Genomic DNA, 26,105 nt, shown 5'->3' on the forward strand with positions numbered 1-26,105 from the left:
CACTTTTTTGTCTAAAGAAAAAAAATTCAACCGTGAAAGACAGAATGTGGAAAGTTGGGATGCCGGTTTGGATGACAGTGTTTTCAAATGCTGCTGTTTTTCACCCTTTTAAACTGTTGGTTTATTTTATACGCATAAGAAAAAAGGCAAATGAATGTTTAAATTCTCTGCTCAAGAAAATGACTTAGGATTAAATCTCTAAAGTCTGCTAAGGACTTTCTCCCCACGCCATGCCCAACTTCACTAAACGTTTTTTTTTTAACTATGACAAGGACAAGAGGGTGGATTTTGCATGATTCGTTAATCGCTCGATCAGTTAAAATCAGAGAAATCAATAAATTACATCGAACCATATAGCTTAGCGGATCTCAATTTAAGTGTAAGTATTCTTATGTCTTGATTGCACTGATCCTTAGCGTGGCTATCCTCCCATTTGTTCCTTTTTTCGTCAATGTGTTTTTCATCCTTACGGTCTTGCGACAAATCAAAATTTCCTTTACTCCACGACGATAACTTTTGACAAAGGCTAAATAAATCACTGGATTAGTTATGGAAGATAAGAATAGTCCCATGTAGACCATAAACCCGAACACGCTGTAAAGCCAACAAAACCTTGGATTGGATTCAAGGTATTTCCACTCTCCTGACGCTCTTAATATTGATACTGAAGCAAAAGAAGCAGAAAATATATAGAATACCACCACGATACAAAGGCTCATCTTTATGGCTTGCTGATTGCTTGTATTCTTTTGATATACTTTGCCAAGAACAGTCAATTTGCGTCGTCTACACAAAGTTACTCCAATAGCACAATACAAAATTGTCATGACGATCAAAGGAGCAAAGATGAAACCCCCGATAAGTACGAATGACCAAACCCTATACAGAGAATAATTATCATCTCTGTCCTCTGTGCACAATGTTAGTCCATTGTACTCCTGCACATTCACCGCGAAGAAATCTTTGGAGTTAACTGCTATTGCCACAGTCCAGGTGGAAGCAATGGCAATAGCGCGAAACCTAGAGGATATCATTTTGATTTTCATCGGGAAGACCACGGCCATGAATCGATCAATAGCGATCCAAAGAAGACTTTGCACAGAAACATAGAGGGAAACATTAAGGAGAAAGTTCAGCAATTTACACAGAACTAGTCCAGCCTTTCCATGCACTTTCCATTGAAGAGATTTTGTCGCTTCACCGGCAAGGTGAACTGGAATTTGTACAATAGGGTAGATGAGGTCGGATACTGCCATGTTGACGATAAGGAAATTTACTGTTTTTCTAAGCTCTTTTCGTTTATAAACCACGACAATTATTAAAGTATTTCCAACCAAGCTGCTCACTAAAATGATGGACAAGAAAAACATTTTGAAGGCAGTGATGGAGCTAGGATGATTAAAGTAATCGTAGAAGTTACACTTGCCGCCATTTTGTGGGTTAGAAGATCCGTTGGTAAAATTTGCGGACATCATATTTTACAATTCACAATTGATTCCTCACTCCTTTTGAATTGATATTCTGTTAATTTGAAACAGTTTTCAATTTTGTGAAATCTCTGTAAGATCAGAAGAATAAATCCTTGCTTGCCACGCTTGTCAAACAGGCCTATCAACTATTTTGAACAGACGGTAACATTGATGTTGCCCACAGCTGTTTTTGAGTTAATTATAAGAAAAAAAGCAAATCATCGAGTATGTACTGAAAATGAATTATGATTGTAGCTGACCTTTTTCAGTATCCGGACTTGGAAAAAGTCGTATTTTAAGCCCGAACTATAATTCATTTGCATCCATTAGTAATGCTTTCTCTGTTTTTATTTTTCTTTTAGCGTTTATAACCTGTACTCAATCTTCCGTGCAAAAAATTAAATTAATTTCTTTCAGCTATGAGCCAATATTTGTCAGATCATTGTGAAGGATAATTCAGACGACTATAACATTTTATTGACACGAGACCTTCGTCAAAAGAAAGTTCATTCAATCTCCACTTGTTTGTCAGTCCATGCAATCTTCTTTTCTTTAGCTACAAAAATTAAACCAGGCTAGCTCATTAAACAAAAGTATGACTAAGGTTTTACTGTTATTTATAATATCATCGTTTTCATTTTTTTTTTCTTTTGCTTTTGAAAAGTCCCGGAAAGCTTTGACAGGTGTCTCCCATCATTTTAAATTGAACACAGATAATTTTTTTCAGTTCACTAATTGGGACTGACGTGCAGCCATGGAACAATGATAATACCAATAAATCCTCATTATAAAGATGTATTTTGTTGACGGTTAGTACACACGTTTCAGAGTTCATTTCGCTTTTTAAAGACGTTTGTGGTGTTGGCTAAGCGGATTGTAAATTGAAAGCATGATGTTTTCGTGATTTCATGTAGTTACTGCTTTAAGTAACGTCGCAAGGTAAAAATAAAAGGGAAGCCGGACAAAAATTGACTGAGAGGGTTCGGGTCAAATCGCATGCCCGCTTTTGAGACAGGCTAACTTTGTTAGTACCGACAGGCCTCCCAACATTCATAAAATAAACAGCTCTCGACACCTCAAGAAAGTGGGCTGGATGCGTGGGCAAACCAACACAGACGGTTTTAGCATCGCATTTACGGCAAACACCAGCCAAAATTCTTTTTTTTTTTTTTTTTTTTTTTTTCAGATAAAAGAGACTCGTCAGATTTAATTTATCTCACCTCTTGGCTGTTAGCTGCAAATGAAGGCTAATTTCTCGAAAGAGAGAGCCAAGTAAGAATAAAATGCGTTTTCACAGTTTTAGGACGTCGGCAATTATTTCATTAATGCAAGCAGCAACTTGATGTATGCGGTTGCCGTTCCTCGTGAAGTAAAGATCTTCGTACTGATGGGCATGCATTCGCTCTGTTTTTATATGCCAGTCTATCTGTCCGATCAAATTGAGAGGGTCCAGAAGTCCAGAAGCGAGTCATTATCATACAGAGCCGGTGAGCACTGCAATACTCTAGACTGAAGTTGAAGTTACTTTTAAACTGACGGAAAGATTTGTGCGTAACGTTGTTCAACAAGATCAACGAGAGAGGTTGCAATGGCTGCCCTGATGCCTGCTCGCAACAGTTTTTTTTAAAGCTAGACTCATTGTTAAATAAAGGAATGTTCACACTCCCAAAAGGTTCAAGACCTCGCTTACTATACATTTTGCTACAAAGAAAGAATGTAAATTATGGTATGATCAATTTTAATATCACGAATATTTGAGTTGTATTCTATGTGGCTTATAGCTTTTTTTTGCATCTTTGCATTTTATCACATGTAATTCAGCTGAAAAGCTGGAAGTGGTGTTTTAAAAAAGGAATTTTCTTCTTCTTCTTCTTCTTCTTCTTCTTCTTCTTCCTCTTCTTCATCTTGTAAATCTTCTCAAAAGAGAGGGCTCCCTGCTTAAATGGAAGATTCAGACTATTTGGTTAAAATCGACTGTAGTCCTCATTGATATTTTGAACATTTTAGTCCAGCATTTGGTTGTTTTCCGGACTACCGATCAAACTCACTGATCACTCTCAAATTGTGCTAATACATTTTTTCAATGAATAGAAGTTCACTTGCATCAAGTTCAGTTATCATATTTGTTTGTAAAACAGTGAAAAAGGGTAACCTGGCAATAAGCAAGCGGAAATTAAAGGGGTCTAGGTCACGCAATTTTAGGCAATTTCAGCACTGATCGAATGGTCATAGAATTAACTAAAATATCAAAATAACTGTTCAAAACTATAGAAGAACTCTAAAAAAACACAGGGAAGACAAGAAGGGACATAACTGACAAAACTGGAGATGATTGAAATGGATTGAATTTGGGTAAATTTGAAAAACGTCGGCCCACCTTTTTTCAAATTTATATCAGTCTATATCAAAATGTCATTTGTACAGCTGGAAAATCATTCTCAGTTGTTATGTGGTAGTGATTTTGCAAATGAAGGACTCTTGCTCTGCCAATTTGACGTTTAGAGCTCATTTAACAAAATTAAACAAAATTACCTAAAATAGCGTCACCTAGCCCCTTTAAGTACGCGCTGTAAAGAAAAGGCGCTGATCCAGTTAAAGGAGTAGTTAATTGCAAGGAAAAATTACATAGAACTTTTTTCCATTATATTAGCATTTATGTTGAAACCACGAATTTCAACCGAAAATTCTTTTCAGCAGTATGATTCAAGTGTAAGCACTTTTTTTTCAAACTCTTAGTTCACAAAGCCCTGTGTTACAAAATTTCTGAAACTCGGCTGAAGACTATTAATTCTAGGAAGATAATATTTGTTACAAAACTCAGAACCTATTGCAGGCCTTTCCATCCTTCAATATCTGAAACTTGAATCAAACTAATAATTCAGGTCAGCATTTGTTATTAGCACTTTGTCTTGTCTTGTCAATACATTGGCTTAATATCTATGGCTTCTATATTTGAGGCTTCAGAGGTGGCATCAATTGGCTACATACACCCACATAGTTTGCGCTCACAGTGTTTTTCTTCTTTTTCTTCAAATTATACCAGTTGGAGAACGTTGACGATACTTTTTTCATGCAAGAGCGCCTATGAATTGTATAGGAGGTTTTTACGTGACGTCATCGCCGCCATGTTGGTGGACGAAAACAAAGATTTGTTCGTCTACCAGAAGTCGTACATTTCTATATTGTTATTGGTGTCCCTAGAGGTTGGTTGAAAACGTCCTATACATTAGTTGCGGTTACACTCGCCTTCTTCCCGAGGTAACCCTGTGGGTAATTGCCTCGGGCTCTGATCGGTTTGGGTTTCCGATCAGGTTTAGTCCTTTGGTTACATTGCAAATAATTACCCAAGGTCAACTTTTGATCTGGCAGTATTTGGGTTTAAAAGTGTGGAAGGGCCTGCACGACTCCTGCAGTTTGCAAATAGATTGCTCTTTCAGCCTTTATAGTTTAGCTCTTACAAGAGTGTCTTTTAGGGATTTTCCGTGACGATATGAAATGAGGGGCGGCTCCTTGAATATATTTCATAATAGCGTTTAAAAGTGTTGACGGACCTGCACGACTACTGCAGTTCGCAAAAAAACAAAACAAAACTTTGCCGCACTAAAAGAAATCGAATTAATGGGTATTTAGAGCAAAGACAAGTAAAATATACTCACTTTGAACCTCGAAAGTTGGCCATGTTTGATACCACGTGTAATGAATTTGGTACGTGCCAGGAAATTTGCCGCAATTTCAGCGCAACACCACAAAAATGTGCCCAGCATGTGCTGCGGTTTCCGGAATTAATTTTTTCTTCCACCCGATTGGTTGAACTACTCTTGTGGTTAGATAAACCATAGTTAGTAGAGGAGATAAACCAAGACTAAACCCTACGACTTGGTTCGGGAAACGTCATGGATAATTCTTTTGTTCTTTTTGATGTATCCATAGTGATTCCCCATGGGCAGTATCACTGTGGGAATAGAGGTTACACACAAAACACAAACTTCCAATGGGTAAAGTCTCACTTTCCCGTGGGTAAAAGGTCTGTTGGAACCGCAACTAATGTTGCCTACAAATTCTACCAACGGATTTCCGAAAAAACAGAACGAGACTTGTAATGCACAGGAATATTTTACCAAGAAGCCTATTTCCGTCAAAATGATCAGAATGGCTTTCTTGTCCATCATTTTACTAGTCAGCTTGGGAACGTGCGGCCAGCCAGGGTATGTTTTTCGGGATTTTTGTCTTGAGCAGGGTATCGAATTTATCATTTTTTGTCTTAATCAGGGTATCGATTTATCAAATTTTGTCTTAAACGGGGTTAAATGTCTTAAACAGGGTATCAAAAATCAGAATTCCGTCTTAAACAGGGTAGGAAAATCAGCGATATTTGTCTTAAACAGGGTCAGGGTATGAGGGGCCGCGCCGCACCTCTCCACCCAGGGATATATCGAGTCCCTCCCCCTCCCCCCTCGGTCGGAAATACACTAATAATCCTTGTAGTTTATAAAAAGAAAGAACTTAGGAAGACAGTTAATTTTTTTAACGTTAATATGGCGGTATCTGACATGATTTTCCCTTTGACGTATATTCCAGTTATGTTGGTAAGTGAAGCGGCCAATTCTTTTCGATGGCAAGTTCCAGGAGCCGACCGGGTTAATTCTTTGTATACTGCATTTTCTTCTCTGGAAAAATTCCACCACTGTTTCAGTACAAAGTCTTCTCTGGATTGCTGTAGGTCGATTCATGGCCGTGGTCTTTCCGATGAAAATTAAGATCATATCATCGAAGTTTCGCGCTATTGTCATTGCCTCAACCTGGATTGTGGAAGTAGTCATCAATTTTAAAGATTTTTAAAGTTTTGTCTGGACGATTATGTTGCATCTTCTGTGTTGTCTCGACACTCTTGCAGATCCCACCAGATCTCAACATTCCCATTCTCCAACACCCTCACCTCAAATGAAATCTCCTTATACCACACATCAGAACACTTCACATCATACTTCCGACAAAACTCTCAGTACACCTTGAACGGCTCCTTCAATGTTCCCTCTTCGCCAAACCAGTGCAACCACTCGCCACATGCTCAACCGACTGCCCTTGTAACACACTCTGCACTTTAGATCTAGTCCTCCTCAACTGTGGCCCGAAAATACCTCGCTCGCATAACGACAACAACAACAACAACAACAACAACAACAACAATAATGATGATGATGATGATGATCTGCCAACACGTCGGAGTTGCGATGTTTCAACTTAGTTGCTTTTTACAGGAAAGCGTAAAGAACTGTGAGCCCCAACCGATATATTCCCATCGGTCATCACCATTGATAAGATGAACACGGGCCATTTTAAGTCGCTCAGCTATGGATTTTTAAAATACGAATTTCTTGCTAAATACGCAAATCAAAATACACAAACATTGCATATAGCTGGGAAATGCACTCGCGTTCATTCTATTTCCTATAAAAGATTTATGTCTCCTAAGGTGATGAATTGTCAGGATTGCGTTAAAAGACTATTCCGAAAAGGCCTTACGATGTATATGGCGTTTACGAAAGACAATCGCTTCTCGGCCTTTTGGCTAAGAGTGCCATTGTCAGCCAATTGCACCCCTGTACTTTTTTCAGGATGTTATGAGGCTAGCATTACACGGTTAATCCCGTTACCGGCTCACGAAGGCGTTCTAGACCAAATATAAACATTTCGGGCAACGCAGCTGTAAATTGGGGAGACGTTTCCGTTCATAGTGGGGATTTTGCGGTAGTCTCATTTCTCTTGTGAACTGTGATCCTATTAGTATCCGCCATATAGTAAATGAACCCCTTCGCAGCTGGTATGTCGGCTGATAATGATAATATGAAAATTTCAGGACAATCTCTCAGCCAAGGACATTATCAGCCATCCTACCAGCAAGCCAGAAAGGGGTTTATTTATTTTATAACCCTCCCATTAATTTTCATATCGTGGAAAAAACCGCTCGTATAATGTTGGTGTTGATCTGATGGCGTTCCTTGCTTTTTTTTTTTTTTCGATGCACTTTTCAAAATTTGACTAGAAAGAAAGCGTGTCGGTCTCAGGAAAAAAATCAAATCATTTTCATTATCACTGTGAATCGAAAACTCGAAAACAAAAGGCGCTTTTTTTGCCTAAAGAAAAAAAAATCCAACCGTGAAAGACAGAATGTGCAAAGTTTGGATGCCGGTTTGGATGACAGTGTTTTCAAATGCGGCTGTTTTTCACGCTTTCAAACTGTTGGTTTACTTTATACTCACAAGAAAAAAGGCAAGTGAATGTTTTAAATTCTCTGCTCAAGAAAATGACTCAGGATTAAATCTGTCTGTTAAGGACTTTCTTCACATGTTCAAAGACGTTGAAAGCATATTTTGTTGACTTATTTGTATTTTCCGGAACAGCATTTGCGACCATCTTTTTAATGTCACTAGACTCCAGAAAACGAGTTTGTTTTTCTTTCGCCGGGTCGCTGTACATCGTATCTTCACCGGAGCAATGGAACCTTGCCAAACAGCTGTCTGAAAAAAGGAGCAGGAGGGGAAGGGGACGGGGGGGGGGAGGGAAAGGATGGTGGCCTACCCCATGCCCAACTTTACTAAACGTTTTTTCTATCTACGATGACAAGGACTAGAGGCTTGATTTTGCTTGATTCTTTAATCGCTCGATCAGTTGAAATCATAGAAATAAATAAATTACATCGAATCATATAGCTGAGCGGATCTCAATTTAAGAGTAAGTATTCTTATGTCTTGATTGCACTGATCCTCAGCGTGGCTATCCTCCCATTTGTTCCGTTTTTCAGCAATGTGTTTTTGATTCTTACGGTCTTGCGACAGATCAAAATTTCCTTTACTCCTCGACGATAACTTTTGACAAAGGTTAAACATATCACTCGATTAGTTATGGAAGATAAGAATAGTGCTATGTAGACCATAAACCCGAACACACCGTAAAACCAACAAAACCTTGGATTGGATTCAAGGTATTTCCACTCTCCTGACGCTCTTAATATTGATAGCGTAGCAGAAGAAGCAGAAAATATATAAAATACCACCACTATACAAAGGCTCATCTTTATGGCTTGCTGATTGATTGTAGTCTTTTGATACACTTTGCCAAGAACTGTCAATTTGCTTCTTCTACACAAGGTTACTCCAATAGCACAATACAAAATTGTCATGACGATCAAAGGAGCAAAGATGAAACCCCCGATAAGTACGAATGACCAAAGCCTATACAGAAAATAGTTATTATCTCTGTCCTCTGTGCACAATGTTAGTCCATTGTATTCCTGCACCTTTAACGTGAAGAAATCTTTGGAGTTAACTACTATTGCCACAGTCCAGGTGGAAGCAATGGCAATAGCGCGAAACCTAGAGGATATCATTTTGATTTTCATCGGAAAGACAACGGCCATGAATCGATCAATAGCGATCCAAAGAAGACTTTGCACAGAAACACAGAGGGAAACATTAAGGAGAAAGTTCTCCAATTTACACAGGACTAGTCCAGCCTTTCCATGCACTTTCCATTGAAGAGATTTTGTCGCTTCACCGGCAAGGTGAACTGGAATTTGTACAATAGGGTAGATGAGGTCGGATACTGCCATGTTGACGATAAGGAAATTTACTGTTCTTCTAAGCTCTTTTCGTTTATAAACCACGGCAATTATCAAACTATTTCCAACTAAGCTGCTCACTAAAATGATGGACATGAAAAACATTTTGAAGGCAGTGATGGAGCTAGGATGATTAAAGTAATCGTAGAGGTTGCACTTGCCGCCATTTTGTGGGTTAGAAGATCCGTTGGTAAAATTTGCAGAGATCATATTTTACAATTCATAATTGATTTCGCACTCCTTTTGAATTGATATTCTGTTAATTTGAAACAGTTTTCAATTTTGTGAAATCTCTGTAAGATCAAAAGACTAAATCCTTGCTTGCCATGCTTGTCAAACAGGCCTATCAACTATTTTGAACAGACGGTAACATTAATGTTGCCCACAGCTGTTTTTGAGTTGATTTTAAAAAAAAAGCAAATCATCGAGTATGTACTGAAAATGAATTATGATTGTAGCTGACCTTTTTCAGTATCCGAACTTGGAAAAAGTCGTATTTTAAGTCCGAACTATAATTCATTTGCATCCGTTTGTAATGCTTTCTCTGTTTTTTTTTTTCTTTTAGCGTTTATAACCTGTACTGAATCTTCCGTGCAAAAAATTAAATTACTTTCTTTCAGCTATGAGCCAATATTTGCCAGATCATTGTGAAGGATAATTCAGACGACTATAACATTTTATTGACACGAGACCTTCGTCAAAAGAAAGTTCATTCAATCTCCGCTTGTTTGTCAGTCCATGGAAACTTCTTTTCTTTAGCTACAAGAATTAAACCAGGCTAGCTCATTAAACAAAAGTATGACTAAGGTTTTACTGTTATTAATAATATCATCGTTTTCATTTTTATTTTGTTTAGCTTTTGAAAAGTCCCGGAAAGCTTTGACAGGTGTCTCCCATCATTTTAAATTGAACACAGATAATTTTTTTCAGTTCACTAATTGGGACTGACGTGCAGCCATGGAACAATGATTATCCCAATAAATCCTCATTATAAAAATGTATTTTGTTGACGGTTAGTACACACGTTTCGGAGTTCATTTCGCTTTTTAAAGACATTTGTGGTGTTGGCTAAGCGGATTGTAAATTGAAAGCATGATGTTTTCGTGATTTCATGTAGTTACTGCTTTAAGTACAGTAATGTCGCAAGGTAAACATAAAAGGGAAGCCGGACAAAAATTGACTGAGAGGGTTCGTGTCAAATCGCATGCCCGCTTTTGAGACAGGCTAACTTTGTTAGTACCGACAGGCCTCCCAACATTCATAAAATAAACAGCTCTCGACACCTCAAGAAAGTGGGCTGGATGCGTGGGCAAACCAACACAGACGGTTTTAGCATCGCATTTACGGCAAACACCAGCCAAAATTCTGAGTGTTTTTTTTTTTTTTTTCAGGTAAAAGAGACTCGTCAGATTTAATTTATCTCACCTCTTGGCTGTTGGCTGCAAATGAAGGCTAATTTCTCGAAAGAGAGAGACAAGTAAGAATAAAATGCGTTTTCACAGTTTTAGGACGTCGACAATTATTTAATTAATGCAAGCAGCAACCTGATGTATGCGGTTGCCGTTCCTCGTGAAGTAAAGATCTCCGTATTGATGGGCATGCATTCGCTCTGTTTTTATATGCCAGTCTATCTGTCCGATCAAATTGAGAGGGTCCAGAAGTCCAGAAGCGAACCTTTATTATACAGAGTCTGTGAGCACTACAATACTCTAAATTGAAGTTGAAGTTACTTTCAAACTGACAGAAAGATTTGTGCGAAACGTTGTTCAACAAGATCAACGAGAGAGGTTGCAATGGCTGCCCTGCTGCCTCCTCGCAACAGTTTGTTTTTTTAAGTTAGACTCATTGTTAAATAAACGAATGTTCACACTCCCAAAAGGTTCAAGACCTCGCTTACTATACATTTTGCTACAAAGAAAGAATGTAAATTATGGTATGATCAATTTTAATATCACGAATATTTGAGTTGTATTCTATGTGGCTTATAGCCTTTTTTTTGCATCTTTGCATTTTATCACATGTAATTCAACTGAAAAGCTGGAAGTGGTGTTTTAATAAACGAATTTTCTTCTTCTTCTTCTTCTTCTTCTTCTTCTTCTTCTTCTTCTTCTTCTTCTTCTTCTTCTTCTTCTTCTTCTTCTTTTTCTTCTTCTTCCTATTCTTCATCTTGTTAATCTTCTCAAAAGAGAGGGCTCCCTCAGACTATTTGGTTAAAATCGACTGTAGTCCTCATTGATATTTTGAACATTTTAGTCCAGCATTTGGTTGTTTTCCGGACTACCGGATCAATCTCACTGATCAATCTCAAATTGTGCTAATACATTTTTTCAATGAATAGAAGTTCACTTGCATCAAGTTCAGTTATCATATTTGTTTGTAAAACAGTGAAAAAGGGTAACCTGGCAATAAGCAAGCGGAAATTAAAGGGGTCTAGGTCACGCAATTTTAGGCAATTTCAGCACTGATCGAATGGTCATAGAATTAATTAACTAAAATATCAAAATAACTGTTCAAAACTATAGAAGAACTCTAAAAAAACACAGGGAAGACAAGAAGGGACATAACTGACAAAACTGGAGATGATTGAAATGGGTTGAATTTGGGTAAATTTGATAAACGTCGGCCCACCTCTTTTCAAATTTATATCAGTCTATATCAAAATGTCATTTACACAGCTGGAAAATCATTCTCAGTTGTTATGTGGTAGTGATTTTGCAAATGAAGGACTCTTGCTCTGCCAATTTGACGTTTAGAGCTCATTTAACAAAATTACCTAAAATAGCGTCCCCTAGCCCCTTTAAGTACGCTCTGTAAAGAAAAGGCGCTGATCCAGTTAAAGGAGTAGTTAATTGCAAGGAAAAATTACATAGAACTTTTTTCCATTATATTAGCATTTATGTTGAAACCACGAATTTTAACCGAAAATTCTTTTCAGCAGTATGATTCAAGTGTAAGCACTTTTTTTTCAAACTCTTATTTCACAAAGCCCTGTGTTACAAAATTTCTGAAACTCGGCTGAAGACTATTAATTCTAGGAAGATAATATTTGTTACAAAACTCAGAACCTATTGCAGGCCTTTCCATCCTTCAATATCTGAAACTTGAATCAAACTAATAATTCAGGTCAGCATTTGTTATTAGCACTTTGTCTTGTCTTGTCAATACATTGGCTTAATATCTATGGCTTCTATATTTGAGGCTTCAGAGGTGGCATCAATTGGCTACATACACCCATATAGTTTGCGCTCACAGTGTTTTTCTTCTTTTTCTTCAAATTATACCAGTTGGAGAACGTTGACGATACTTTTTTCATGCAAGAGCGCCTATGAATTGTATAGGAAGTTTTTACGTGACGTCATCGCCGCCATGTTGGTGGACGAAAACAAAGATCTTTCATTAGCTTCTTTCGTTCGTCTACCAGAAGTCGTACATTTCTATATTGTTATTGGTATCCCTAGAGGTTGGTTGAAAACGTCCTTTACATTAGTTGCGGTTACACTCGCCTTCTTCCCGAGGTAACCCTGTGGGTAATTGCCTCGGGCTCTGATCGGTTTGGGTTTCCGGTCAGGTTTAGTCCTTTGGTTACATTGCAAATAATTACCCAAGGTCAACTTTTGATCTGGCAGTATTTGGGTTTAAAAGTGTGGAAGGGCCTGCACGACTCCTGCAGTTTGCAAATAGATTGCTCTTTCAGCCTTTATAGTTTAGCTCTTACAAGAGTGTCTTTTAGGGATTTTCCGTGACGATATGAAATGAGGGGCGGCTCCTTGAATATATTTCATAATAGCGTTTAAAAGTGTTGACGGACCTGCACGACTACTGCAGTTCGCAAAAAAACAAAACAAAACTTTGCCGCACTAAAAGAAATCGAATTAATGGGTATTTAGAGCAAAGACAAGTAAAATATACTTACTTTGAACCTCGAAAGTTGGCCATGTTTGATACCACGTGTAATGAATTTGGTACGTGCCAGGATATTTGCCGCAATTTCAGCGCAACACCACAAAAATGTGCCCAGCATGTGCTGCGGTTTCCGGAATTAAATTTTTCTTCCACCCGATTGGTTGAACTACTCTTGTGGTTAGATAAACCATAGTTAGTAGAGGAGATAAACCAAGACTAAACCCTACGACTTGGTTCGGGAAAAGTCATGGATAATTCTTTTGTTCTTTTTGATGTATCCATAGTGATTCCCCATGGGCAGTATCACTGTGGGAATAGAGGTTACACACAAAACACAAACTTCCAATGGGTAAAGTCTCACTTTCCCGTGGGTAAAAGGTCTGTTGGAACCGCAACTAAAGTTGCCTACAAATTCTACCAACGGATTTCCGAAAAAACAGAACGAGACTTGTAATGTGAAGGAATATTTTACCAAGAAGCCTATTTCCGTCAAAATGATCAGAATGGCTTTCTTGTCCATCATTTTACTAGTCAGCTTGGGAACGTGCGGCCAGCCAGGGTATGTTTTTCGGGATTTTTGTCTTGAACAAGGTATCGAATTTATCATTTTTTGTCTTAATCAGGATATCGATTTATCAAATTTTGTCTTAAACGGGGTTAAATGTCTTAAACAGGGTATCAAAAATCAGAATTCTGTCTTAATTAAACAGGGTAGGAAAATCAGCGATATTTGTCTTAAACAGGGTCAGGGTATGGGGGGCCGCGCCGCACCTCCCCACCCAGGGATATATCGAGTCCCTCCCCCTCCCCCCTCGGTCGGAAATACACTAATATTCCTTGTAGTTTATAAAAAGAAAGAACTTAGGAAGACAGTTAATTTTTTTAAGGTTAATATGGCGGTATCTGACATGATTTTCCCTTTGACGTATATTCCAGTTATGTTGGTAAATGAAGCGGCCAATTCTTTTCGATGGCAAGTTCCAGGAGCCGACCGGGTTACTTCTTTGTATACTGCATTTTCTTCTCTGGAAAATTTCCACCACTGTTTCAGTACAAAGTCTTCTCTGGATTGCTGTAGGTCGATTCATGGCCGTGGTCTTTCCGATGAAAATTAAGATCATATCATCGAAGTTTCGCGCTATTGTCATTGCCTCAACCTGGATTGTGGAAGTAGTCATCAATTTTAAAGATTTTTAAACTTTTGTCTGGACGATTATGTTGCATCTTCTGTGTTGTCTCGACACTCTTGCAGATCCCACCAGATCTCAACAATCCCATTCTCCAACACCCTCACCTCAAATGAAATCTCCTTATACCACACATCAGAACACTTCACATCATACTTCCGACAAAACTCTCAGTACACCTTGAACGGCTCCTTCAATGTTCCCTCTTCGCCAAACCAGTGCAATCACTCGCCACATGCTCAACCGACTGCCCTTGTAACACACTCTGCACTTTAGATCTAGTCCTCCTCAACTGTGGCCCGAAAATACCTCGCTCGCATAACGACAACAACAACAACAACAACAACAATAATGATGATGATGATGATGATCTGCCAACAAGTCGGAGTTGCGATGTTTCAACTTAGTTACTTTTCACAGGAAAGCGTAAAGAACTGTGAGCCCCAACCGATATATTCCCATCGGTCATCACCATTGATAAGATGAACACGGGCCATTTTAAGTCGCTCAGCTATGGATTTTTAAAATACGAATTTCTTGCTAAATACGCAAATCAAAATACAAACATTGCACATAGCTGGGAAATGCACTCGCGTTCATTCTATTTCCTATAAAAGATTTATGTCTCCTAAGGTGATGAATTGTCAGGATTGCGTTAAAAGACTATTCCGCTTCTCGGCCTTTTGGCTAAGAGTGCCATTGTCAGCCAATTGCACCCCTGTACTTTTTTCAGGATGTTATGAGGCTAGCATTACACGGTTAATCCCGTTACCGGCTCACGAAGGCGTTCTAGATCAAATATAAACGTTTCGGGCAACGCAGCTGTAAATTGGGGAGACGTTTCCGTTCATAGTGGGGATTGTGCGGTAGTCTCATTTCTCTTGTGAACTGTGATCCCATTAGCATCCGCCATATAGTAAATGAACCCCTTCGCAGCTGGTATGTCGGCTGATAATGATAATATGAAATTTTCAGGACAATCTCTCAGCCAAGGACATTATCAGCCATCAGACCAGCAAGCCAGAAAGGGGTTTATTTATTTTATAGCCATCCCATTAATTGTCATATCGCGGAAAAAAACCGCTCGTATAATGTCGGTGTTGATCTGATGGCGTTCCTTGCTTTTTTTTTTCGACGCACTTTTCAAAATTTGACTAGAAAGAAAGCGTGTCGGTCTCAGGAAAAAAATCAAATCATTTTCATTATCACTGTGAATCGAAAACTCGAAAAAAAAAGGCGCTTTTTTTGCCTAAAGAAAAAAAATCCAACCGTGAAAGACAGAATGTGCAAAGTTTGGATGCCGGTTTGGATGACAGTGTTTTCAAATGCGGCTGTTTTTCACCCTTTCAAACTGCTGGTTTACTTTATACTCACAAGAAAAAAGGCAAGTGAATGTTTTAAATTCTCTGCTCAAGAAAATGACTCAGGATTAAATCTGTAAAGTCTGCTAAGGACTTTCTTCACATGTTCAAAGACGTTGAAAGCATATTTTTGTTGACTTATTTGTATTTTCCAGAGCAGCATTTGCGACCATCCTTTTAATGTCACTAGACTCCAGAAAACGAGTTTGTTTTTCTTCCGCCGGGTCGCTGTACATCGTATCTTCACCGGAGCAATGGAACCTTGCCAAACAGCTGTCTGAAAAAAGGAGCAGGAGGGGAAGGGAACGGGGGGGGGGGGGGGAGGGGTTGGGGGGAAAGGATGGTGGCCCACCCTATGCCCAACTTTACTAAACGTTTTTTCTATCTACGATGACAAGAACTAGAGGCTTGATTTTGCATGATTCTTTAATCGCTCGATCAGTTGAAATCATAGAAATAAATAAATTACATCAAATCATATAGCTGAGCGGATCTCAATTTAAGAGTAACTATTCTTATGTCTTGATTGCACTGATCTTCAGCGTGGCTATCCTCCCATTTGTTCCGTTTTTCAGCAATGTGTTTTTGATTCTTACGGTCTTGCGACAGATCAAAATTTCCTTTACTCCACGACGATAACTTTTGACAAAGATTAAACATATCACTGGATTAGTTATGGAAGATAAGAAAGGTGCTATGTAGACCATAAACCCGAACACACCGAAAAGCCAACAAAACCTTGGATTGGATTCAAGGTAATTCCACTCTCCTGACGCTCTTAATATTGATAGCGTAGCAAGAGAAGCAGAAAATATATAAAATACCACCACTATACAAAGGCTCATCTTTATGGCTTGCTGATTGCTTGTATTCTTTTGATACACTTTGCCAAGAACTGTCAATTTGCTTCTTCTACACAAGGTTACTCCAATAGCACAATACAAAATTGTCATGACGATCAAAGGAGCAAAGATGAAACCCCCGATAAGTACGAATGACCAAACCCTATACAGAAAATAGTTATTATCTCTGTCCTCTGTGCACAATGTTAGTCCATTGTACTCCTGCACCTTTACCGTGAAGAAATCTTTGGAGTTAACTACTATTGCCACAGTCCAGGTGGAAGCAATGGCAATAGCGCGAAACCTAGAGGATATCATTTTGATTTTCATCGGGAAGACCACGGCCATGAATCGATCAATAGCGATCCAAAGAAGACTTTGCACAGAAACACAGAGGGAAACATTAAGGAGAAAGTTCTCCAATTTACACAGAACTAGTCCAGCCTTTCCATGCACTTTCCATTGAGGAGATTTTGTCGCTTCACTCGCAAGGTCAACTGGAATTTGTACAATAGGGTAGATGAGGTCGGATACTGCCATGTTGACGATAAGGAAATTTACTGTTTTTCTAAGCTCTTTTCGTTTATAAACCACGACAATTATTAAAATATTTCCAACCAAGCTGCTCACTAAAATGATGGACATGAAAAACATTTTTAAGGCAGTGATGGAGCTAGGATGATTAAAGTAATCGTAGAGGTTGCACTTGCCGCCATTTTGTGGGTTCGAAGATCCGTTGGTAAAATTTGCGGAGATCATATTTTACAATTCACAATTGATTTCGCACTCCTTTTGAATTGATATTATGTTAATTTGAAACAGTTTTCAATTTTGTGAAATCTCTGTAAGATCAGAAGACTAAATCCTTGCTTGCCATGCTTGTCAAACAGGCCTATCAACTACTTTGAACAGACGTAACATTGATGTTGCCCACAGCTGTTTTTGAGTTAATTAAAAAAAAAAGCAAATCATCGAGTATGTACTGAAAATGAATTATGATTGTAGCTGACCTTTTTCAGTATCCGGACTTGGAAAAAGTCGCATTTTAAGCCCAAACTATAATTCATTTGCAACTGTTAACCTGTATGTACTGAATCTTCCGTGCAAAAAATTAAATTACTTTCTTTCAGCTATGAGCCAATATTTGCCAGATCATTGTGAAGAATAATTCAGACGACTATAACATTTTATTGACACTAGACCTTCGTCAAAAGAAAGTTCATTCAATCTTCGCTTGTTTGTCAGTCCATGCAAACTTCTTTTCTATAGCTACAAAAATTAAACCGGGCTAGCTCCTTAAACAAAATTAAAGTATGACTAAGGTTTTACTGTTATTAATGATATCATCGTTTTCATTTTTATTTTGTTTTGCTTTTGAAAAGTCCCGGAAACCTTTGACAGGTGTCTCCCATCATTTCAAATCGAACACAGATAATTTTTTTCAGTTCACTAGTTGGGACTGACGTGCAGCCATGGAACAATGATTATCCTAATAAATCCTCATTATAAAAATGTCTTTTGTTGACGGTTAGTACACACGTTTCGGAGTTCATTTCGAGTTTTAAAGACATTTGTGGTGTTTGCTAAGCGGATTGTAAATTGAAAGCATGATTTTTTTTTTGGGATTTCATGTAGTTACTGCTTTAAGTATAATGTCGCAAGGTAAAAATAAAAGGGAAGCCGGACAAAAATCGACTGAGAGGGTTCGTGTCAAATCGCATGCCCGCTTTTGAGACAGGCTAACTTTGTTAGTATCGACAGGCCTCCCAACATTCATAAAATAAACAGCTCTCGACAACCAACACAGACGGTTTTAGCATTGCATTTACGGCAAACACCAGCCAAAATTCTGAGTGTTTTTTTTTTTCTTTCAGGTAAAAGAGACTTGTCAGATTTAATTTATTTCACCTCTTGGCTGTTAGCTGCAAATGAAGGCTAATTTCTCGAAAGAGAGAGACAAGTAAGAATAAAATGCGTTTTCACGGTTTTAGGACGTTGACAATTATTTAATTAATGCAAGCAGCAACCTGATGTATGCGGTTGCCGTTCCTCGTGAAGTAAAGATCTCACGGTTAAATATTGATGGGCATGCATTCGCTCTGTTTTTATATGCCAGTCTATCTGTCCGATCAAATTGAGAGGGTCCAGAAGTCGAGAAGCGAGCCTTTATTATACAGAGCCGGTGAGCACTACAATACTCTAAATTGAAGTTGAAGTTACTTTCAAACTGACAGAAAGATTTGTGCGTAACGTTGTTCAACAAGATCAACGAGAGAGGTTGCAATGGCTGCCCTGCTGCCAGTTCGCAACAGTTTTTTTTAAGTTAGACTCATTGTTAAATAGACGAATGTTAACACTCCCAAAAGGCTCCAGATGTCGCTTACTATACATTTTGCTACAAAGAAAGAATGTAGATTATGGTATGATCAATTTAATATCACGAATATTTGAGTTTCATTCAATGTGGCTTATAGCTTATTTTTGCATCTTTGCATTTTATCACATGTAATTCAGCTGAAAAGCTGGAAGTGGATGTTTTAATAAACCAATTTTCTTCTAAGCAGGGCTCCCTGCTTAAATCGAAGATTCAGACTATTTGGTTAAAATCTACTGTAGTCCTCATTGAGTTTTGAACATTTTAGTCCAGCATTTCGTCGTTTTCCGGACTACCGGATCAATCTCACTAATCAATCTCAAATTGTGCTAATACATTTTTTCAATGAATAGAAGTTCACCTGCATCAAGTTCAGTCACCATTTTTGTTTGTAAAACAGTGAAAAAGAGAAACCTGGCAATAAGCAAGCGGAAATTAAAGGGGTCTAGGTCACGCAATTTTAGGCAATTTCAGCACTGATCGAATGGTCATAGAATAAACTAAAATATCAAAATAACTGTTCAAAACTATAGAAGAATTCTAACAAAATACAGGGAAGACAAGAAGGGACATAACTGACAAAACTGGAGAGGATTGAAATGGATTGAATTTGGGTAAATTTGAAAAACTTCGGCCCACTTTTTTTCAAAATTATATTAGTCTATATCACTGAATGTCATTTACACAGTTGGAAAATCATTCTCAGTTGTTATGTGGCAGTGATTTTGCAAATGAAAGACTCTTGCTCTGCCAAATTGACGTTTAGAGCTCATAATTAACAAAATTAAACAAAATTACCTAAAATAGCGTGACTTAGCCCCTTTAAGTACGCGCTGTAAAAAAAAAAGGCGCTGATCCAGTTAAAAGAGTAGTTAATTGCAAGGAAAAATTACATAGAACTTTTTTCCATTATATTAGAATTCATGTTGAAACCACGCGATTTCAACCGAAAATTCTTTTCAGCAGTATGATTCAAGTATAAGCACTTTTTTTTCAAACTCTGAGTTCACAAAGCCCTGTGTTACAAAAGTACTGAAACTCGGCTGAAGACCATTAATTCTAGGAAGATAATATTTTACAAAAGTCAGCACCTATTGCAGGCCTATCCATCCTTCAATATCTGAAACTTGAATCAAACTAATAATTCAGGTCAGCATTTGTTATTAGCACTTTGTCTTGTCTTGTCAATACATTGGCTTAATATCTATAGATTCTATATTTGAGGCCTCAGAGGTGGCATCATTTGGCTACAGACACCCACATAGTTTGCGCTCACAGTCTTTTTCTTCTTTTTCTTCAAATTATACCAGTTGGAGGACGTTGACGATACTTTTTTCATGCAAGAGCGCCTGTGAATTGTATAGGAGCTTTTTACGTGACGTTATCGCCGCCAAACAAAGATCTCTCATTATCTTCTTTCTTCGTCCACCAGAAGTCGTACATTTCTATATTGTTGTTGGTGCCCCTAGAGGTTGGTTGAAAACGTCCTATACATTAGTTGCGGTGACACTCGCCCTCTGCCCGAGGTAACCCTGTGGGTATTTGCTTTGGGCTGGGATCGGTTTGGGTTTCCGGTCAGGTTTAGTCCTCCGGTTACATTGCAAATAATTACCCAAGGTCAACTTTTGATCTGGCAGTATTTGGGTTTAAAAGTGTGGAAGGGCCTGCACGACTCCTGCAGTTCGCAAATAGATTGCTCTTTCAGCCTTTATAGTTTAGCTCTTACTAGAGTGTCTTTTAGGGATTTTCCTTTGCGATATGAAATGAGGGGCGGCTCCTTGAAGATATTTCATAATAGAGTTTAAAAGTGTTGACGGGCCTGCACGACTCCTGCAGTTCGCAAAAAACAAAACAAAACTTTGCCGCAATGAAAGAAATCGAGTTAATGGGTATTTAGAGCAAAGACAAGTAAAATATACTCATTTTGAACCTCGAAAGTTGGCCATATTTGATACGACGTGTAATGAATTTGGTACGTGCCAGGATATTTGCCGCAATTTCAGCGCAACACCACAAAAATGTGCCCAGCAAGTGCTGCTATTTCCGGAATTAAATTTTTCTTCCACCCGATTGGCTGAACTACTCTTGTGGTTAGATAAACCATAGTTAGTACAGGAGATAAACAAAGACTAAACCCCACGACTTGGTTCGGGAAACGTCATGGGTAATTCTTTTGTTCTTTTTGATGTATCCATAGTGATTCCCCATGGGCAGTTTCACTGTGGGAATAGAGGTTACACACAAAACACAGACTTCCCATGGGTAAAGTCTCACTTTCCCGTGGGCAAAAGGTCTAGTGGAACCGCAACTAATGTTGCCTACAAATTTTACCAACGGATTTCCGAAAAAACAGAAACGAGAAGCAGCCTATTTCCGTCAAAATGATCAGAATGGCTTTCTTGTCCATCATTTTACTAGTCAGATTGGTCGGAAATACACTAATAATCCTTGTAGTTTATAAAAAGAAAGATCGTTAATATGGCGGTATCTGACATGATTTTCTCTTTGACGTATATTCCAGTTATGTTAGTAAATGAAGCGACCAATTCTTTTCGATGGCAAGTTCCAGGAGGGACCGGGTTAATTCTTTGTATACTGCATTTTCTTCTCTGAAAATTTCCACCACTGTTTCAGTACAAAGTCTCCTCTGGATTGCTGTAGGTCGATTCATGGCCGTGGTCTTTCCGATGAAAATTAAGATCATATCATCGAAGTTTCGCGCTATTGTCATTGCTTCAACCTGGATTGTGGCAGTAGTCATCAATTTTAAACATTTTTAAAGTTTTGTCTGGACGATTATGTTGCATCTTCTGTGCTGTCTCGACATTCTTACAGATTCTACCAGATCTCAACATTCCCATCCTCCAACACCCTCATCTCAAATGAAACCTCCTTATACCACACATCAGAACACTTCACATCATAACTCTCAGTACACCTTGAACGGCTCCTTCAATGTTCCCTCTTCGCCAAACCAGTGCAACCACTCGCCACATGCTCAACCAACTGCCCTTGTCACGCACTCTGCACTTTAGATCTAGTCCTCCTCAACTGTGGCCCGAAAATACCTTGCTCACATAACAACAACAACAACAACAACAATAATAATAATAATAATAACAATAATATAGCCAATATGATTGATACCACCTATGAGAACATCAGAAGCTGCGTACCGGTGTATTTTCTAGAAAACAGACGCCGCAACTCGCACTGCCAACACGTCGGAGTTGCGATGTTTCGACTTAGTTGCTTTTCACAGCAAAGCGTAAAGAACTGTGAGCCCCAACCGATATATTCCCATCGGTCATCACCATTGATAAGATGAACACGGGCCATTTTAAGTCGCTCAGCTATGGATTTTTTAGATACGAATTTCTCTTGTGAACTGTGATCCTATTAGGTCTTTTGGTGAGAATCCGGTGTATCAGCGATGAAGTGCTTTGGTCGCTCAACTTAGCTCAACTTATACCACGTGTACATGAGACTTGGGCGCTTCTGAAAGAGTGCTTGTAATAACCATATCTGTCATTCTGCGCAGGGGCTCAGAGGATGGTTTCCGTTCTGGCCCCAGTTGTTCAAAAGCCGGATAACGCTATCCACTGGATAACTCACTATTCATTGGATAGCGCAATTGGTTTCGCTATTACTTATCCACTGGATGGTGATTAATCCGAAGGATAGAGCTTTTGTTTGAACAACTGGGGCCTGGTTTATCTGTTGGAGTCAAGTGTACAGTCCATGGTTATCTTCTTATTCCTACCCCTTCCCCTCATCATAACTTAGCTTTCTTCATCCGGTACTTGGATCAGACTCTCCAAGAATAACGCAAAACTCGTTGAAAACTCACCCTTTCCATGTAGATATGATCATACAGGGTCCTCTTTGAGATGCATATCTTTTTTTTTTTTTTTAAGTTTCCTCACCTTGTCTTGGTGTACTACAAATCAGATTACTCCATAGATTTCTCTCTGGTGTCAGTCCACTCACACACTGGATCAAAAAGGATGGATTTTTCGACTGTCTAAATTACTTGTGACTGAGATAATTATTGGGTCACGAAATCATCTCATCCGCCATGTAGTAAATTAACCTCTTCGGGCGGCTGGTATGTTGGCTGATAATGATAATATGAAATTTTCAGGAAAATTTCAATCAAGGACATTATCAGCTATCACACCAGCAAGCCAGAAAGGGATTTATTTGTTTTATAACCCTCCCATTAATTTTCATATCGCGGAAAAAAAAACACTTGTAAATGCCAGTGTTGATCTGATGGCGTTCCTTGCTTTTTTTTTTTTTTTTTCGATGCACTGTTCAAAATTTGACTAGGAAGAAAATGTGTCGGTCTCAGGAAAAAGTCAAATCGTTTTAATTTTCACCGCGAATCGAAAACTCGAAAACAAGGTGCTTTTTTTTCCCGCTTCTAAAAAAGAAAGGAAACGTGAAGAAGAAAGTTCCTCAATTTACACAGAACTATTCCAACCGTTTCACGCACTTTCCTTTGAGGAGATTTGGTCGCTTCACTCACAGGGCTAAGTGGAATTGCTACAATAAGGAAGATGAGGTGGGATACTGCTATGTTGACAATAAGGAAATTTACTGTTTTTCTAAGCTCTTTTCGCTTATAAACCACTACACCTATTAAAGCAATTCCAACCAAGCTGATCAGTAAAATGATGGACATGAAAAACGTTTTGAATGCAGTGATGGAGCTAGGCTGATTAGAGAAATCGTAGAGGTTGCACTTGCCGTACGTAGGCTCGATTACCAGCCGCTGTTTCGGGAAATGAGCCAGCGCTCACTCCCGAAATCTCGGCCTCTTCTCGGGGAGGATCAGAGACCGGACTCGAGTGAGCGGCGGAAATCGAGCCTACACTTGCCGCCGTTCTGTGGGTTAGAAGATCCACTGCTAAAATTTTCGGAGATCATATTTTACAATTCACAGTCGCTTTTGCACTCCTCTTGAATTGATATTCTGTTAATTTTAAGCAGGTTTCAATTTTTGCTGAAATCTCTGTAAGATCAGAAGGCTAAATCCTTGCTTGCCATACTTGTCAGGCAGACCGTAAGAACTATTTTGAAAAGACGGCAACACTGATGTAAGTTGCTCACAGCTATTTTTTTGTCACTGAAAAACATTTTAGGTTCTTCGTATCTTGCATTAAAATATAGCCAATCATCGACTGATGCTCACTGGGCTCGGTTTTAATAATAATGTTCTGAAAATGCAACAGTTTGGGATGCTTTCTCTGCATTTTTATTTATTTATTTTTTAGCGTTTATAACCTGTACTGAATTATCGGTGCAAAAAATTCTGCTTTAAAAAATTAAATTACTTTTCTTTCAGCTCTAAGCCAATATTTGCCAGGTCATTGTAAAAGAGAATTCAGACTACTATAACATTTTATTGACACAAGACCTGGGCCTTATTCAAAAGAAAGTTCTTCAATCTCCGCTTGTTTGTTAGGCCATACAAATTCTCTCCTTTAAACACGAAAATTAAACAAAAGTATGACTAAGGTTTTACTAATGTTAATAGTATCACGAGTTTATTTCAAATCATTTTTATTTTAGCGTTTTGTTTTTGAAAAGTCCCGGAAAGCTGTGACAGGTGTCTCCCATCTTTTCAAATTTCCGTTTGTTCGTCAGTCCATACAAAATTATTTCCTTTAGAGAAGAAAATTAAACCTGCTCCTTAACAAAACGATGACTAAGGTTTTACTTTTGTTAATAATATCACCGTTTTGCTTAATTCATTTTTAGTTTATTACTGTGTTTTCGAAAAGTCCTGGAAAGATGTGACAGGTGTCACCCATCTTTTCAAATCGAACACAGATAAATTTTTCAGTTCAAGTTAGGCCTGACATGCAGCTATGGAACAATCGCAATAAATCCTCATTTTAAAACCAACTTTAACGATGAAATGTTATATGACTGAAATGAATCATATATTGAGCTGCGGATATGAAATCAAATAAAGCAATGATCCTTCATTTGATTTCATATCCGCAATTCAATGTATGATCCATTTCATACATCATTTCATCGTTGATTCATTCCTGACGGGAACATGAGAACCCACAAATGACCAGCTCCCAACGTTAGTGGCTTCATAGCTCAGTTGTTTAGAGCGTCGCATCGGTATCGCGGGTGCAGCAAACCACGTTGAAAAACTGAATTTTTCAGGCTCCTCTTCACAATTGCAAAAATTGCGTTCATAACTTCGAGAATCATATCTTCAATCGAAAATTTGTTGACAATTCTTACACACGTTTCGGAGTTTACTTTGAGTTTTAAGGCATTTGTACATGTGCTGTTTGCTAAGCGGATTGTAAATTGAAAGCATGAAATTACTGCTTTAAGTAACGTACGGTAAAAATAATAAGGCAGGGACAAAAAATTGACTAAGACGATTTGCGTCAAATTGCATGCCCGCCAAGGAAGGCTAAAGGCCATGTTACACGAGGCAATTTTTCTTGCAACTCACAACGCAACGATGACGAATAAAAAACCTTTCAAGTTGCAGAGGGTATGTTACACGTTGGCAACTTCTTTCACAACTTGCAACGCGTACAATAACAAACAAGATGGCGGACGCGCTACGTCGCCGAAAGATGAGCAATGATTAGCCCATTCTGACAAAATTGCGTTGCGAGTTGCAGGAGGGATGTCACACGCAAGCAACTTGTCTCGCAACGTTACGAAAAGTAGAGGGTCGTTCTACTTTTCTCGCAACTCGCAACGCAATAATTGCAGTTGCAAAATGGGGTGTTACACGTGAATTTTTTCTCGCAACTTGCAACGCAACGTTCGTTGCGATGCGAGTTGCAAGAAAAATTGCCTCCTGTAACATGGCCTTAACTTAGCTTTTTCACTGTATCGACAGGGCTCCCAGCATCCATTAAATAAACAGCTCTCGATCACTCGATCTCCTCAAGAACGGGGGCTGGACGCGTGGGCGAACCAACACAGAGTTTTAGCATTGCATTTACGGCAAACAATAGCCGTTCCGACGAGCATCCCCGTCTGTTCCATATGGGAGTTGTCCCCCCCCCCCCCCCCCCCGGAAGGGGGTCCAGGAATATTCTAAATTGAAGTTGCGCAAAGTCACTTTCTAATAGACGGAAAGATTTGTGCCTGAAGTTATTCAACGAGATCATCGAGAGAGGTTGGCTGCCCTGCGGCCTGCTCGCAACTTAACTCATTGAGAAATAAGCGAATGTTCACACTACCAAACATAAAACCACACTTGGGTTCCAAAAGTCGATCATTATACAATTTGCTTCAAAGAAAGAAATGTCGATTATGGTATGATCAACTTTGATTCAATATAATCACGAATATTTGA

At 38.7% G+C, this 26,105-nt stretch overlaps 3 protein-coding genes and 1 long non-coding RNA gene across 4 annotated transcripts; 1 reads left to right on the plus strand and 3 right to left on the minus strand.

Moving 5' to 3' along the window:
- Positions 1-389: 389 nt before the first annotated feature.
- On the minus strand, positions 390-1,256 carry LOC137995493 (QRFP-like peptide receptor). Its single transcript, XM_068841033.1, has one exon. The coding sequence runs from the start codon at positions 1,254-1,256 to the stop codon at positions 390-392; it is 867 nt and encodes a 288-aa protein (XP_068697134.1).
- A 6,955-nt stretch (positions 1,257-8,211) lies between these two features.
- On the minus strand, positions 8,212-9,078 carry LOC137995494 (QRFP-like peptide receptor). The gene has a single exon (XM_068841034.1). It carries the CDS (start codon positions 9,076-9,078, stop codon positions 8,212-8,214), a length of 867 nt encoding a protein of 288 aa, XP_068697135.1.
- Positions 9,079-10,097: 1,019 nt separating this feature from the next.
- LOC137994685 (uncharacterized) lies at positions 10,098-11,528 on the plus strand. The gene is made up of 3 exons (XR_011122169.1): positions 10,098-10,234; positions 10,479-10,564; positions 10,714-11,528. It is a non-coding gene; the product is annotated as an uncharacterized lncRNA (long non-coding RNA).
- A 4,503-nt stretch (positions 11,529-16,031) lies between these two features.
- On the minus strand, positions 16,032-17,464 carry LOC137994686 (QRFP-like peptide receptor). The gene is made up of 2 exons (XM_068840291.1): positions 17,391-17,464; positions 16,032-17,009 (listed from the first exon to the last, which is right to left on the minus strand). Exons 1-2 carry the CDS (start codon positions 17,422-17,424, stop codon positions 16,054-16,056), a joined length of 990 nt encoding a protein of 329 aa, XP_068696392.1. The 5' UTR covers positions 17,425-17,464; the 3' UTR covers positions 16,032-16,053.
- Positions 17,465-26,105: the final 8,641 nt, after the last annotated feature.

The sequence above is a fragment of the Montipora foliosa genome, chromosome 3 (genome assembly GCF_036669935.1).
Source record: "Montipora foliosa isolate CH-2021 chromosome 3, ASM3666993v2, whole genome shotgun sequence".
Lineage (NCBI taxonomy): Eukaryota > Metazoa > Cnidaria > Anthozoa > Scleractinia > Acroporidae > Montipora > Montipora foliosa.

Bases quoted from the DNA above. Each gene is read 5' to 3' on its own strand.
- LOC137995493 (XM_068841033.1), bottom strand. From the start codon at position 1,256: ATGGCAGTATCCGACCTCATCTACCCTATTGTACAAATTCCAGTTCAC.
- LOC137995494 (XM_068841034.1), bottom strand. From the start codon at position 9,078: ATGGCAGTATCCGACCTCATCTACCCTATTGTACAAATTCCAGTTCAC.
- LOC137994686 (XM_068840291.1), bottom strand. From the start codon at position 17,424: ATGCGACTTTTTCCAAGTCCGGATACTGAAAAAG. The intron at 17,010-17,390 runs GTCAGCTACAAT...CCATCATTTTAG, and splicing joins AAGTCCGGATACTGAAAAAG to TGAGCAGCTTGGTTGGAAAT.